At 45.6% G+C, this 14,548-nt stretch overlaps 2 protein-coding genes across 4 annotated transcripts; one reads left to right on the top strand and one right to left on the bottom strand.

Moving 5' to 3' along the window:
• The first annotated feature begins 169 nt into the window (after positions 1-169).
• On the top strand, positions 170-6,369 carry spice1 (spindle and centriole associated protein 1). Of its 2 annotated transcripts, none has more exons than XM_020508952.2 (17): positions 170-565; positions 675-722; positions 813-959; positions 1,188-1,290; positions 2,799-2,917; positions 2,987-3,081; positions 3,244-3,395; positions 3,531-3,656; positions 3,811-4,103; positions 4,189-4,320; positions 4,451-4,580; positions 4,667-4,807; positions 4,898-5,358; positions 5,525-5,699; positions 5,783-5,861; positions 6,017-6,077; positions 6,172-6,369. In XM_020508952.2, the coding sequence occupies exons 1-17, from the start codon at positions 470-472 to the stop codon at positions 6,223-6,225; spliced, it is 2,412 nt and encodes an 803-aa protein (XP_020364541.1). In that variant the 5' UTR covers positions 170-469; the 3' UTR covers positions 6,226-6,369. The 2 variants fall into 2 exon arrangements, with proteins under 2 accessions (XP_020364541.1, XP_020364542.1); XM_020508953.2 differs by having other exon boundaries at positions 184-565; positions 5,786-5,861.
• A 1,915-nt stretch (positions 6,370-8,284) lies between these two features.
• Positions 8,285-12,764, bottom strand: LOC109909882 (uncharacterized). 2 transcript variants are annotated; one of them, XM_031796639.1, is made up of 8 exons: positions 12,678-12,764; positions 12,326-12,383; positions 11,878-12,195; positions 11,735-11,755; positions 11,356-11,607; positions 11,076-11,207; positions 10,714-10,950; positions 8,285-10,630 (listed from the first exon to the last, which is right to left on the bottom strand). In XM_031796639.1, exons 2-8 carry the CDS (start codon positions 12,357-12,359, stop codon positions 9,306-9,308), a joined length of 2,319 nt encoding a protein of 772 aa, XP_031652499.1. In that variant the 5' UTR covers positions 12,360-12,383; positions 12,678-12,764; the 3' UTR covers positions 8,285-9,305. The 2 variants fall into 2 exon arrangements, with proteins under 2 accessions (XP_031652499.1, XP_031652500.1); XM_031796640.1 differs by having other exon boundaries at positions 11,878-12,192.
• Between the last annotated feature and the right edge of the window lie 1,784 nt (positions 12,765-14,548).

Raw genomic sequence — 14,548 nt, 5'->3', positions numbered from 1 at the left:
AGTTTTGGGAACAGAAAACTGTATTGAGATCAAATATTTCATCGATGAGAACATTTGCAGAATGTCGGCAAAAATCCATAGTGGTCTTCCTTTCACTACCATATTTGGTAGTGAGTGGAAATGGAAAGCGGATGCTTCACATTTATACAATCACTGAAATATCTGTGTCATTGTTCTATCTGTGGTGTCGTTTGATTGGTAACTAGGAGGTTACACATTTCACCCAGAAGCGCGCAACAACTGTTGAACACAGCGCCACTCCACAACAGAAAGAAAACAATGAATACAGCAAACTAACTAAACACTTTGCTACAGTTAATAACCTAGCCAGCAAGCTACAACTACCTAGTTTAAGAGTAGCTTGCGTATGACTTTCATTGAAAAAACTCCTGGCAAACAACATAGCTAGGTAGGCTAACGTTAGCCAGCTAATCAGACATTTTCGAGCTAGTTATCGTTTTCTTCCCAGATGTCGTTTACGAGGGTGGGCCGCTTACAGCATGGTCAAGGAAAACGACCTGCTGTGCGTCCCAAGAAGGCCAATGCCCCGAAGAGAGAGTGGGTGGTGAGTGTGCTAGTAGTTGCTGTCCCTGTCATGGAATCAACTTTGCCACCAGGGGAGAATGAAGAGATACATTTATGAAATTATGACTACCATCTTCTGCTAATTTCAGAGCACCGTCCATGACCTCTCTGTACACAAGGCTTCACCGGAGGAGCTGGTAAGAGAGACATGTTGTTGTTTTCTCTCATTTTGTTATGTTGTTAGTTATCCTAGGTCAGTATGCCTACTCATCTCTCTTCCTCCTCAGAATCGTCGTCATGAGATGCACCGGTCCCAGAACCGAGTGGTGGCCCAGTGGGAGCTGAGAGAGAGAGCTCTGAGACACAGGAGGAAGAAGGACCTCCCTGGTAGCCCAGCTCCGCTAGACCGCGCCAGCCTCAACATCATCAGAGAGGTGAGGAGTACAGACAGACCTCATGCGCAGATCATAGGGGTATCTCACGTAAATCTAATTTGACATGAAACTACTTTGAAATTGCAAACTCAAGTCAGCTCGCAACTCAGTGATCACTTACATCCCCTTGATTCCCCACAGATGTTTCTTGAATGTTGTTTATATTACATAACTGCAGATTAAACCTTCGTCTTCACACTGAAGACTTGTTATCTCATTGTGCTGTAGGTGTTCTCAGATCAGTTTCAACTGCAGGACGTTCTGGCCCGGTCAGACAGAGCTATGGCTGTGGTCAAAGACTTGTTTGGTGACGCGCCTCGCAGGCAGACCGGTATGATACTGCTCTTATCCTGCTATGGATTAATGAATGGCTTTTCAATGTGTTTTGATCATGTGTTGGTTATTGTATGTCTGTGTTTGAATGTTCTCTATGCATCTTACAGGGTTTCTGTTGTGGCACCGGACATTTGAGAAATTTACCAGACCCATAACTTGATTAGGGCGTCCACCCGCGTTGCTCCGAATGACTGAAAGCACATTTAGATTATGGTAATTCATATTAACATGCAACTCGAGGATGGAACTACATGCATCCTTACCAAATTCCAATGCGCACTTTGAACATTTTAGAATAAGTGTCCACAATTACTTTTCCTCAGCCAACAAGATGAGTAATGAACAGCAAAATCACAAGCCTTTGTCAATCTACTATCCCCCATAGTAGAAAAGTTGACCTATTCTATTGGTCAGCTTGTCAAGAAAGAGAGCCTGTTCCAAACACTCTGGGACAGTTGTGGGATGATGGATCCCAAATTCAACCAGTAGGCATAGACTACATAACAAAACTTTAAAAAGCAATGAGTCTGATGCAACAGATCAGAACGTTTCGCTTAAAATGTTGACAAACTATTATTTCTTCACATTATAAGCAATGCGCAGGAGGCTTTTCACAAATGTTCATTCCATAATGCAATTAGCGGGAAAACGCCGTTGTCAAAAGCACACCACACATGCAAGCCGTTTCATGTGACAGAGATGGAAATATCCATTAGAAATGTAGAAAGAGGGGAGATCTAAAGATGCAACAACTAACATGGGTTGATAATATGACTAGGATTGTGCCTTTGGCTACTGGACAATGTAAAAAAAAATAAACTTGATTTGAAAACCAATAGAACATGAGAGAAATAGTCTACTAGTTTCAATGGAATATGGAAGTCTTAATAAAATAAATACCTCTACGGACGTGGTCTGATTTTGGCTGCTTTGAAGCAAGGTTAGACATAGCTCATATGTAGCAAAACGTTCAGGATTCAAATAATTAGGTCTGTTTTCAAAATGCACACGACCTCCATTTCATTGCAAAGTGGTGTGTGATGCACTGATGAAGCCAAAGCGCGCTTCAATTACCAGTTGATGAATACAAATACTAGTTATTTTTAATTGTGGCCATCAACTTTTTAACACACGATTGCATTTAGAATTGTTGCCCACTGATTGTGCCTATAAAGGCAGGTTTCAGTCTAGCAGCAACGAAACAGCTGTTTGAGATGCTGTAGCAGAAGCTCTCCTGCTGTCTGACATGTTTTCTGCACTCTGTAATAAATAACATGCCTAACGAGTATACACGTGCACCTTTATACCGGTCAAACGTATTTACATCGACTGGTATTTCCATCAGTTAGCCTAATAGGCATTATTTCACAATGGGATTTTTATTTTTCTCCCGGTCAATCAGCTTTTCAATGTTTTTATTGTCTTAAAGCTGGTTATTACTGACCAGTTAATGGAAGCTCTAAAGTGTTGTTGTGAGTGATTTGTATTCTTTATTTTTCTCAGGGTTCCCCAGTGTTACCATGGCTCCAGACTGTGGCTCTGACTCAGACCTGCCTGTCCTGCAGAAACCAGAGGCCCCAACACAGCTCTCCCTCCTCAGCCAGTCCATGATGGACCCACAGGTACTGCTCTCTTTCTCTTTGTGTTTGTGTCTTTTTCCATTTCTTAACATATTTATTTTTTTATTTCAGGCTCTGAATGAGCTGGAGGACTCTGTTGAAGACCATAGTGATGAAGAAACTGGCCATTCTGCCTCTGTCAATTTCAACTCCAACATGGATACCAGGTAACAACGCTGACATTCTGCCAAACACTTACCAATGCCCACACACACCCATTACAAATTATTATTTGCCAGACAGCAGCCCCCCACACCTCTCTGATTCAGAGGGGTTGAGTTAAATGCGGAAGACCCTTTTCATCAACTCACATCCTTTTCTGTTGTCAGTTACAAGGTGTATACCCGGAAAGTGAAAGCCAAGCCTTGTACTAGAGGAGGGAAGCAGCAAAGACCCCAGTGTAACTCCAACCTCCAGGGGGCAGGAGGAGACAGCCCCCCTCAGACTCCCAGTGCCTCAGGGGGAACCCAAGTACAAACAGGTAAGAGGACAGTTCGTTTAACTGGGAAAAAGGATGGACAATGTGATGTACTATACATCAACACTTACTCCCTATTTTCTCTCTCTCTCTTGCTCTCTCACCCTCATTCTCTTTCCTTTCCTCCTCTCTCTCCAGCTCTGAATGCCACAGTAAAAGTCCAGCGGTTGTGGTCCAGACAGCCCCAACCCCAGCCTGAACCTGGGGAGCATTTTACCCTGGTCACTCAGGTCCTGAACCCAGACCCTCCTCTCACCCGCTCAGGTACGACTCATAGTGCATCACAACAACAGTCAATTCATCAGGTACTATTCTTTAAAGTTGACTGAATTAGTGCACATTAATGCATAGTAGTGCAGTAATTGGTTCATAGAAGCATATGTTAACATGTTTCTCCTATGTGTCTGTTTCTATGTAGGCAGGAAGAGCCGGTCCTCGAAAGCCAGTAGGGGGCGCAGTACTGAGTCAGGTCTGGATGGCTCTACCCTCAGCTCTCTGAGTGGGAACCAGTCTAGCCTGGGGCTGCTGCAGGGCCTGCTGGGTCAGGTGGAGACAGAGCTGGATGGCCTAGGGCTAGAGGAGCCTCCCAGAGCCCCAGGAGCAGGGGAAGGAGAGGGGACGACGGGGCCAAAGCACAGCACACACGGCCTCACAGGCTTCTCTGTGGCTCTGGTGTCTACACTGGGCCGCCTGGCTAGACTACTCAGACAGGTATGCCTAACGACTATTCAACTGGTTCTCTGTGTCTATGTTCTGTTCTGCCAGTATGAATGATAATTCTATCCCTGTGGGTCAGAGAGAGGACGAGGCTCAGAGGGAGGGAAAGGAGAGGAGGAGGTTGGAGGTGGAGGTGAAGGAGCAGAGAGGGATGATAGACGCCCTCACCGCAGAGACCCTGACCCTGAGAGAGGAGAGCGCCGCCCTGCAGGTCAGAATAGACATCACACACACAATCTCTCTACATCACTTCTACCTTAAGAATGGCTTCCAAGGCTAATTCATGTTTCTTCATATCATTATGTGCGATGAAGAGGTCTCTAATAGTGATTTCCCTCCAGGCACGTTTGCAGCAGCGAGCGTGTGATCTGGAACAGAGGCTGGACACAGTGGTGCTGGTTCTGGGGGGATTGGGGGTACTAGGAGGAGACGGGGACTATGAGCCCCAAGAGGCTGGCAGCATAGCTACAGGTCAGTACACACACACACACACATGGTTCACTATACTTTTCCTCAACGTGTTATGAGTATTGGTAAAGACTTGTGTCCCTATGCAGGCAGTGAGTGGGAACCGTCCTATGATGCAGACGCTCCTGTACCCTCCTATGAACAGAATCAGACAGGTCTCACTCTCAACCCTGCTGTGCTGCTCTCTCCACCACATCAGAGAGACAATCGGCCACACGGTCACACTTCAGGTAACAGGTCTCTCTCTCTACCTCTTTCTGAGGCTCTACTCTGCTCTCTTTCTTCATGTTTTCATTCTGTCATGTTGCTCTCCTCCCCAGGTGTTCATTCCCTGGCTTTTCACCACGTTCCCTCTCTCCCTGTAACCCGGGGCTCCTGTGACGACCTCCAGACCTTCAGCTCCGCCCCCTCTCTCTTCAGCCTGCCCCGCCCTGCCCCTACACCCCCTCCAGCCGCTACCCCAGACCCCCTCCCTCTCCTCTGCGATCCGTCCCAGGGTGCCATGCTGTCTCAGATTGCCGAGCTGACCCGTCAGAACGCCCTCATACGGGATCAGCTGGGGCAGTTCCACCCCGCTACTCCTCCCTCCGGGTCAGAGATTTGTGAAGGTCAGAGTTCAGGCAGGGGGTCTGTCTCCAGCAGCACCGGGAGACTGACTCCCCAACAGGGCATGGAGAAGAGAGGCTTCGTTCCCAGCAGTACAGGCAGAACAACACCCCAGCGTGAGGCAGGGAGAGAGAGGGGGATATGGTCCTGTGGTGGAGAGCAGCGAACACAGCAGGTGAGGTCACATCTAACAGAACACTCACTGTTCAGATTTCAGGTCTCTTGAGTACTGTACAGTACGGCATGATCAACATTCCATGAGGTAAACATACTGGTGTCTTCAATCAAGTTTTGCATGAATGACAGGTGAAGTACCTGCTGTTTCTCTGTGTCTCCTACAGTCTGTGGTTCGTGAGGGCCCAGGCTGTGAGAGCAGTGTGGAACAGCGTCTCCTAGAGCTCAACAGGCAGAGTGCAGCAGCCAGGAGCAGACTGCTGGAGCTTATAGAACAACAGAGACAGAGCTCCTCCTCAGCCAGAGTTTCCCCCTCTGTCTCCCCCATACCTCCACTGTCAGGTCAGGCAGCTGTGTGTGTGAGACAAGAGGTGTGTGTTGTAACCATCTCCACACAGTATTCATTACTACTTTCTCCCTCTCAGCAGCAGGCCTGAGCCCAGAGTCATCCATCCTGCTGCCTGAACAGGACCCCTCCCCCCTGGGCAGCGGAGGTAGTAGACGGTGAGTCTGAAATAAGAACTGTAAATGGGACAATACAACACTGACTTTAGATCTGTGACTAGGACATTTCATTCTAACCGACTCGGCAGGTGATGTGGATGAAGGGATCAGGGGAATGATGGTCATCTTGACTGAGGAGGTCCTGTGTGTTTCAGGTCTGCTGGTGGGGTCTCTCCACAAAGCCTTGGAGGACAGCCCAGAGGCAGCAGGACTCCGGTACACACACACACACTGCTTCATCCTATTTGTGGAATGTTTAGTATTTTTTTTTTAAGGACGATCATACAATTTTCCCTTTTGTCCAGTACAGGTGGACAAGCTGAAAGGAGAAGGCTGGTTTGCGTTGTCCACACATGTAAGATGAACAAGTTAAGAACTGAATACAGAAACTCCCTGCGACTTTTGTAACTTTTAGTAGAGGTCACTTTAGACATAATGTTGTTTCTTTACCCTGTTTTTACCTATGCAATTTTATTATGGTTGTGAATTAAAACCTTTGATAACTGTGGTTGTGTTGCTGGTGCAGACATTATTTTCTACCTCATTGTATACACACAATAACACAGCACAACTTCGCCTGAGGCCAGTTTCAATATAGTTTAATAGCACTGTATAAAAAGGCTTTTTAAATAACTGGTGTATTCATATTCATACATTTTATGTTTTTGTAATTTAACAGACGCTCTTATCCAGAGAGAATAACAATCAGTGTATTAATCTTAAGGTACAGTCGAAAGTTTACATTCACTTAGGTTGGAGTCATTAAAACTCATTTTTCAACCACTCCACAAATGTCTTGTGAACAAACTATAGTTTTGGCAAGTTAGTTAGGACATCTACTTTGTGCATGACACAAGTAATTTTTCCAATAATTGTTTACAGACAGATTATTTCACTTATAATTCACTGTATCACAATTCCAGTGGGTCAGAAGTTTACATACACTAAGTTGACTGTGCCTTTAAACAGCTTGGAAAATTCCAGAAAATGATGTCATGGCTTTAGAAGCTTCTGATAGGCTAATTGACAACATTTGGATGTGTACCTGTGGATGTATTCCAAGGCCTACCTTCAAACTCAGTGCCTCTTTGCTTTACATCATGGGAAAATCAAAAAATCAGCCAAGATCTCAGGTAAAAAAAATTGTAGACAGACCACAAGTCTGGTTCATCCTTGGGAGCAATTTCCAAACGCCTGAAGGTACCATGTTCATCTGTACAAACAATAGTACGCAAGTATAAACACCATGGGACCACGGAGCCGTCATACCGCTCAAGAAGGAGACACGTTCTGTCTGCTAGAGATGAGCGTACTTTGGTGCGAAAAGTGCAAATCAATCCCAGAACAACAGCAAAGGACATTGTGAAGATGCTGGAGGAAACAGGTACAAAAGTATATCCACAGTAAAACAAGTCCTATATCCATATAACCTGAAAGGCCTCAGCAAGGAAGAAGCCACTGCTCCAAAACCGCCATAAAAAAGCCAGACTACAGTTTGCAACTGCACATGGGGACAAAGATCGTACATTTTGGAAAAATGTCCTCTGGTCTGATGAAACACAAATAGAACTGTTTGGCCATAATGACCATCGTTATGTTTGGAGGAAAAAGGGGATGCTTGCAAATCGAAGAACACCATCCCAACCGTGAAGCATGGGGGTGGCAGCATTATGTTGTGGGGTTGTTTTGCAGCAGGAGGGACTGGTGCACTTCACAAAATCGATGGCATCATGACAGAGGAAAATGATGTTGATATATTAAAGCAACATCTCAAGACATCAGTCTTAAAGCTTGGTCACAAATGGGTCTTTCAAATGGACAATGACCCCAAGCATACTTCCAAAGTTGTGGCAAAATGGTTTAAGGACAACAAAGTCAAGGTATTGGACTGGCCATCACAAAGCCCGGACCTCAATCCTATAGAAAATTTGTGAGCAGAACTGAAAAAGTGTGTGCAAGCAACAAGGCCTACAAACCTGATTCAGTTACACCAGCCCTGTCAGGAGGAATGGGCCAAAATTCACCCAACTTATTGTGGGAAGCTTGTTGAAGGCTACCCAAAATATTTGACCCAAGTTAAACAATTTTAAAGGCAATGCTACCAAATATTAATTGAGTGTATGTAAACTTCTGACCCACTGGGAATGTGATGAAAGAAATAAATGCTGAAATAAATCATTCTCTCTACTATTATTCTGACATTTCACATTCTTAAAATAATGGTGGTGATCCTAACGGACCTAAAACAGGGATTGTTTTACTAGGATTAAATGTCAGGAATTGTGAAAAACTGAGTTTAAATGTATTTGGCTAAGGTGTATGTAAACTTCCGACTTCAACTGTAGCTAGGCGGGACAACCACATATCACAGTCTTAAGTACATTTTCCTCAGTTATCAGCGAAGTCGGTGCTCGTAGGAAAAGTCGGGTGCAAGGTTTCTATTTAATTTTTAAATTACATTATGATTGAACTATATCAGCTAAGGTACTGTGCATTGTTGGACAAAAATAGAAAACATAATGCTGCTGTGTAGGTTGATAGATAAATAACTGAACAAGGATTGTGAGTGAGAGAATGAACACGGTCTATGTCTCGCTCTATAGCTGGGATTTAATAGCATTGGAGTCCGCCACACCTCATCATGCTGTACATGTGAAGACAGCTTTCTGGTTCTGGTCCTTTTTCAATCATGTGGGTGCCATAATCTATGCATGAATACCAGTTTGTTGCTTCTGGTATTAAATCCCACCAAGTGAGACTTCAGCCCATTTCGGATGGGATTAGTTTTACCGGGGGAACTCAGGTAATGTAATTATGTGCACAAGCGCAAATCACCACATCTGTCATTTTAGTCCTGTCCGAATCTGCCATGTCAGTTATTTTTACTTGGCAGGAAGGTTGTTATCCCAGCCCCTAAAAACCTACTCTGATAATACTAATCCCGTGTGAATCGTCATCCGTGTGTTTTGAGTTAAACAGGTACTGCGCCAAGTGTGGGTAAGAATTTGGGAACAAATTGATGCGTAAAACAAAATAATATGCACGTAGACTACAGATGAATGAACAGTTTTTTTCCTTCACAAATCAACTTTCCCAGAGTCATACTTCTCTTTTAAATGAAGTGGATGATATTGTGCCAATGAAAATATAAATTGCCAGATCCGTCAGGTAATTAAGTGTCTGTGTAGGTTACAGTTCATGGTTCTTCTTACTGAAATGCATTATTATTATGACTTTCTCTGAATTGAAGACCATCATGCCCATAGTAGAGCCTCCAGGCTTCCGTCATAACGGCACATTTTGAATGAGAAAGAAATTACATTTACAGGGGCAGTTTGGTAAAACTCATCCCGTCAAATCGTCCATGGGGTAAAACGGACATGCTGGGGCAATAATTACATAACCTACGTTCCATAATAATACTAGTCCCGTGCGAATAGGGTTTTAGAAAACTTCACAGTCCCTCTCGGCCACAGCAGAGATCCTCCTTGTCTTGTAGATGAACTTGACCTGGCAACGTGTCCCTGGGGTCGTGACCCTGAAGCAGCAGCCCCCATCCTGTAGTGTGGCAGAGTGTCTCTGAGACACCTGCTCCAGCTCTGTCCCGCACGCCCTCCCCTGCCTCTCCTCTCTCATCCACACTGTCTCGCCCTCTACTGCCAGAACCAACACTGTCCCCCCTAAACCCTGCACCTCGCCCACCCCCTGCTCCTGCAGTCCAGACACACGCACACACTGCGGCTCGTGTACCTCAAAGTACTGGCCCCTGTCATAGCCGCGGCAGCTAACACTGATAAGAAAGGAGGCTGGCTCGGAGGTGACAAATTGGAGGACTTCCTCTATCCCATTGTCGATGGCGACTGGGCCCCTGACCCTTTCTCCCCAGCGTATCTCTGGCCCTCCGAAGATCCGTACTTTCTCTGGGACAAGCTGGAAGCTGTGATGCTCCCCTGGCTTCAGGTAGCTCTCCAGACCCAACAGAGTGTCTTTATGCAGCTCCTGTAAGTTAAGCAGGCCCCACCTGACCGGATCATACTTTACCACAGACAGAACCCTGTGTCTCACCCCAGCATCAAAGCTCTGGGGGTCGAACGCCGGCCGGGCCAGGGTTGAGCAGATGTGCTGGGTGATGGTAGCAATAGGAGCCTGGGAGAGATCTATGGAGGTAGTGCTGTCTTGTGGGTGCACCCTGTCCAGCAGACGTGTGATGCAGAGGCAGAGATCTCTGTACTGGATGGGGAGACCAGCTGGGACTGGGTGTTTGGAGGGAGCTCCGTGTCCCAGTGCTTTGCGGATGACCCGTGCAGACAGGCCCTGGAAACGGGTGACTCTATGGAGTCTGCGAGAGCGGCAGGGGTACACAGCCCCCTCTTCAGGAGGGGAGAGGCGCAGACTGTCCTGAAGAGGGTGGAGATCACGTAGCAACTGAGCTAGTACTGTAACACTCTGTAACAGGCTCTCAGTTCCCCCGTCTGCCCAACATTCCTCCAACTCCTGGAGAAGCTCTGTCTCCACTCTCTCACTGTCTCGTAACAGACGGACAGCATCCCTAGGTTCCCACAATGATTCCACTGCAGCCCCAGGATCCTCCAGAGCCTCTGCCATGCTGTCCCACAGGACCAAGCTAAAGATGTTCCACACTTTGTCTATGTGGTCCCCAGTGTGGAGATGGTTCCCAGCTCGCAGGTGGTGGTCCCCAGTGCGGAGAAAGGCCTCAGCCACAGACAGCAGCTTCAGTAACATACATCCCCTCTCAGAGAGCAGCACCCCTAAAAGCAACAAAACAGTTACTGATAGGTAGATAGAGAAGTACCTGATACAAATAGACAAATAAGTAAGTAGTGAGACCTACGCTGTGCTGTGCACTCTGCCACCCTGTTTAGCAGCCTAGAGGCATCCTGGGTCTTACTGAGGAAGAGGGTGACCAGGGCCCTGAGCTGAACGATGTCCCCCACCTCAACCTCCTCCAACAGGCACTCTCTGACGGTCCTCCTGGGCAGACCCACTGCCACCCCCAGCTCACACACATTCAGCCTGGCCCCCTCACCTGGAGCCACAGCCAGCAGGGACAGCACCTGCTGGAGCACATCTGAGAAGGAGGAGGAGGTGACACAGGTTGTCACTGTCAATTGTTTATTTTATTTTCAATCTAAATCTATCTTCTGCTACTGATCTGCTTGTGTTATAATGGTAGTTAACTGGTGTGACCTTTACCCGAGAGTATGTGGGTGTCTGGGAGAGACAGACCTTCCCCATCAGTCTGTCTGGTCTCAACTGCTGTGTGAGTACTACATAACCCATCATCCTTCACTTCCACAGGAGTACTACACACCCCAGGATCCTCCACTGCCACAGAGGTGATATAAACTTCATGACCACTGACCAGAGATATCAGGCAGAGCCTCTACCAGCCCACTGACTGAAATACAGACACAAAACACGAGACAGAATTAAAAAGTAATAAACTTGTTATAACAAGTTAATAACATGTCACCACTGATGTCTGAGGCCAGCTGTGGGTCTTCGCTGCCCAGTGCCTGGTAGAAGCTACAGCAGGCCCTCTCTCCCTTGGACAGACAGACGGACAGGAGCTGGTGGGTCTGCTGGTAAGATGTGGGCGCTGCCTGGACCTGGTCCAGTTCAAACTGAGTTAGGGTGCCATTAGAGAACAGCTCCAGGGAGACTGGCAGGACAGAGAACCCCAACCGGCCACACAGGACACTGAGCTGGGCCTGCAGTTGACGCTCTGGGGAAGCCAAACAATACAACACAACACTGAATCAGATAGGAGATGACCAATGCCAGATGATTAAAACACCTATGCATACCAACAGTCTGACCCTTTCAGAAAGAGGTCCTCTGCATTACCATACCTGTGGGTCCACGCTGAATATCTGTGGGGGAAACAAAATACATCAAATATTGTCTTAAGACTCAAGTTTGCATGTGGAAGATGAAATTAGGTAACTATATTCATACACATTCATCATGTGGTCACACACTTGGCCTTCCATACCTGCATCAGTTCTGAGCCAGGCTCGGAGGCGTGGGTAGTGCTGCTTGCATCTCCCGAGGCACTCCATGAAGCCTCTGGCCCCAGCCTCGTCCATCTCAGCCTGGACAACCTCCAGCAGCCTGCGTGCCCGGCCCTGAGGGGTCCTCTCTGCCCCCACCTCAAAGTAGTTCTCCTGGGAGAGCAGGCCGGATGCCAGGGTCCTGTCCAGCAGGGGAGCCAGGTTATACAGGGAGGCCACCAGGAGCTCTCTGGAGGCCAGCAGGTGGGACTTCACAGGCTGCTTCTGCCCCCCTGGAGGCCCCACTGGGCCTGGGTCTTCTGTCAGGAAGGATTGGAACAATCATTACTTCATCTTAGAAGTTATTCAAGCAGATTGGTAGTTAAATTGCGGAACAGTGTGTGTTTCAAACTACACCGGTGTGCACGGACAAGGGAACACACCCTCTACCTAGGTCTGGCGTTGTGGGGAATTCCATCACCATGTATACTGATCCATTGCAGGCAGCCTGGCAAAGAAAACAGTTCATTTAGATAGTTTTTTTATTTAGCAAACTTTTTAATTGTGAATTCTACATTTAAATCACAGGTATATCTGGAACTTGTAACGCTAGCTTTCTTTCAGTCAACTTCCTGGTTTAGCCTATGAGCATATTTCTGTCAAAGTTGACAGCAGAATGTCTGCCTTTTGCCCTTTACCCACCAAAAAACTACATCCTCAAACATGACAACACTGACTATAATAATTTGTCTCTAAACTAATATACACTAGTACACTTAATGAAACGAGAAAAGTATCCTACCTAAATGTGTGGAGTATCGAAGAAGTTGCAGCGCGCAGCAGGGTTAGAGGACTACGGTACCCAACATGCTTTGCAACTATGCCTCGATGATATATATATATATATATATATATATATATATATATCATCTATGGCATCGCCTCGTTGCCGGGCAACCCTGGGAGAGGGACTGTACCCGACATGCTTATTATATATATATATATATATATATATATATATATATATATAATTAAAAAAGATGATATATCATATTTTTTTATTATTTTTAAAATTATGCCAAAGAAGATGGACTCGTGGCTGTCGTGAGAAGATTTGATTCTCACGGAATGCTGACATTAATAGCTACAACCAATGACATAATTTGCAAGTACATGTCAACTCTGACTCCAACTTTTGCAAGGTAGTTTGCACGGGCCGAAATTTTTTTATGTATGTGTGGCAATTTCTCAACGCTCTCGCTGGGAAGAGTGAATGTCCTTGTCTTGAACAGATGAGATGACTCCACAGAAAAGCAGGAAGCATCTCAGGAAACAGATCTCACAAGCTCCTGGAGAACTTCCCCAAAACTAGGTCAGGGTGCAGGAAGCACAGACACAGGCAGAGGGCCTTCAGGGAAAGCTAAAGGTAGGAATATTACTGTACATTAGCCCCCTTGACTTCTGTCGCAGCTCCTTTAAGTCACCAGAAAACAGGTTTAGGGGACCATCCACATTCAAGTAGTCCACCTCAATAATTCACAACATGCATTACATGTTTATTCCACTAGATGGTAGTGTTTTACCTAGAACATAATTACATTGCCTCTAGATGTTGCAATTCTACGAAGTTGCCAACAGGTTGGGGTGTCACAACCAAAACAAAATCTATATGAAGGTCAATGGGGAAATATTTGGAGATAGTTGGGGGGCTTTAGTTGACATTGTGGACTCATTGGAACCAATGGCACAAAATAGGGAAATAAAAGCAACAGTTGATTTGCTGCAATGGATATTGTGTAATCTAATTGCATATTAGCTAACTTCGAGGAAGCAAGAAAGTCTACAATGTCCCCAAAATCACATTTTTCCCCAAATATTAGAATAATGATATGATAGTACCATGATCAGTTTCTAAAGCCTTCCCGCTCTCTTTAATGTTCAGTCCCAGAAAAACATAGACAGCTACTGTAACAAAGGATTCCTATTTTTGTATTCCAACATGTTGAGTGATTATGTAGCTGTTTAAACTGCTTTTTGATCTTTTAGCCACAAATCAATGTATCAACTAGTAATTCAACAGACTATATTTATTTTATAATCTCAGGTGTGCACTATGCTATAATTATGCTGTGGTGTGGAGGTTGCAGGGCTAGTGTTGAGAGTAGAATAGAGTGGGGAGGAAGGAGTGGAGCTTTTTCCAGAGAGCAGTGACTATGCCATTATATCCAGGGGGAATAGAGCTAAAATATGTAAATGAGTTACCTCTGGTTTGTTCAGCCATTCCCATGGGGGGAAATGAATGGGGAAAGAATGGCGTTTTTTGATCAACGCTGAAAATAAGGTCTGAGGTTAACACAGGCTTAGGGAATCTTATACGTTTTGTTCTATGAGATAATATCAGCCAGTTAACATGGCATTCATGAATTATGAAGCCTTCATGTGCTTTATGTGCTTGTTTTGATTACATAAGTGCTTAAAAATCCACAAAAAGTGACGTCTGCTGATGAAGATTATCTCAGTTCAAAATGTACACTGTGTACAAAACATTAAGAACACCTGCTTTTTCCATGTCATAGACTGACCAGGTGAAGGCTATAATTCCTTATTGATGTCACTTGTTAAATCCACTTCAATCAGTGTAGATGAAGGGGGAGGAGACAGGTTAAAGAATGA

The sequence above is a fragment of the Oncorhynchus kisutch genome, linkage group LG18 (assembly GCF_002021735.2).
Source record: "Oncorhynchus kisutch isolate 150728-3 linkage group LG18, Okis_V2, whole genome shotgun sequence".
NCBI lineage: Eukaryota > Metazoa > Chordata > Actinopteri > Salmoniformes > Salmonidae > Oncorhynchus > Oncorhynchus kisutch.
The sequence above is the reverse complement of the archived record's forward strand: the minus strand, read 5'-3'. Positions and strand labels throughout refer to the sequence as shown.

Bases quoted from the DNA above. Each gene is read 5' to 3' on its own strand.
- spice1 (XM_020508952.2), top strand. From the start codon at position 470: ATGTCGTTTACGAGGGTGGGCCGCTTACAGCATGGTCAAGGAAAACGA. The intron at 960-1,187 runs GTGAGGAGTACA...ATTGTGCTGTAG, and splicing joins GCCTCAACATCATCAGAGAG to GTGTTCTCAGATCAGTTTCA. The intron at 4,581-4,666 runs GTCAGTACACAC...GTCCCTATGCAG, and splicing joins GGCTGGCAGCATAGCTACAG to GCAGTGAGTGGGAACCGTCC.
- LOC109909882 (XM_031796639.1), bottom strand. From the start codon at position 12,359: ATGGTGATGGAATTCCCCACAACGCCAGACCTAG. The intron at 11,608-11,734 runs GTATGGTAATGC...TGGCTTCCCCAG, and splicing joins TATTCAGCGTGGACCCACAG to AGCGTCAACTGCAGGCCCAG. The intron at 10,951-11,075 runs GTAAAGGTCACA...CCTCCTTCTCAG, and splicing joins AGACACCCACATACTCTCGG to ATGTGCTCCAGCAGGTGCTG.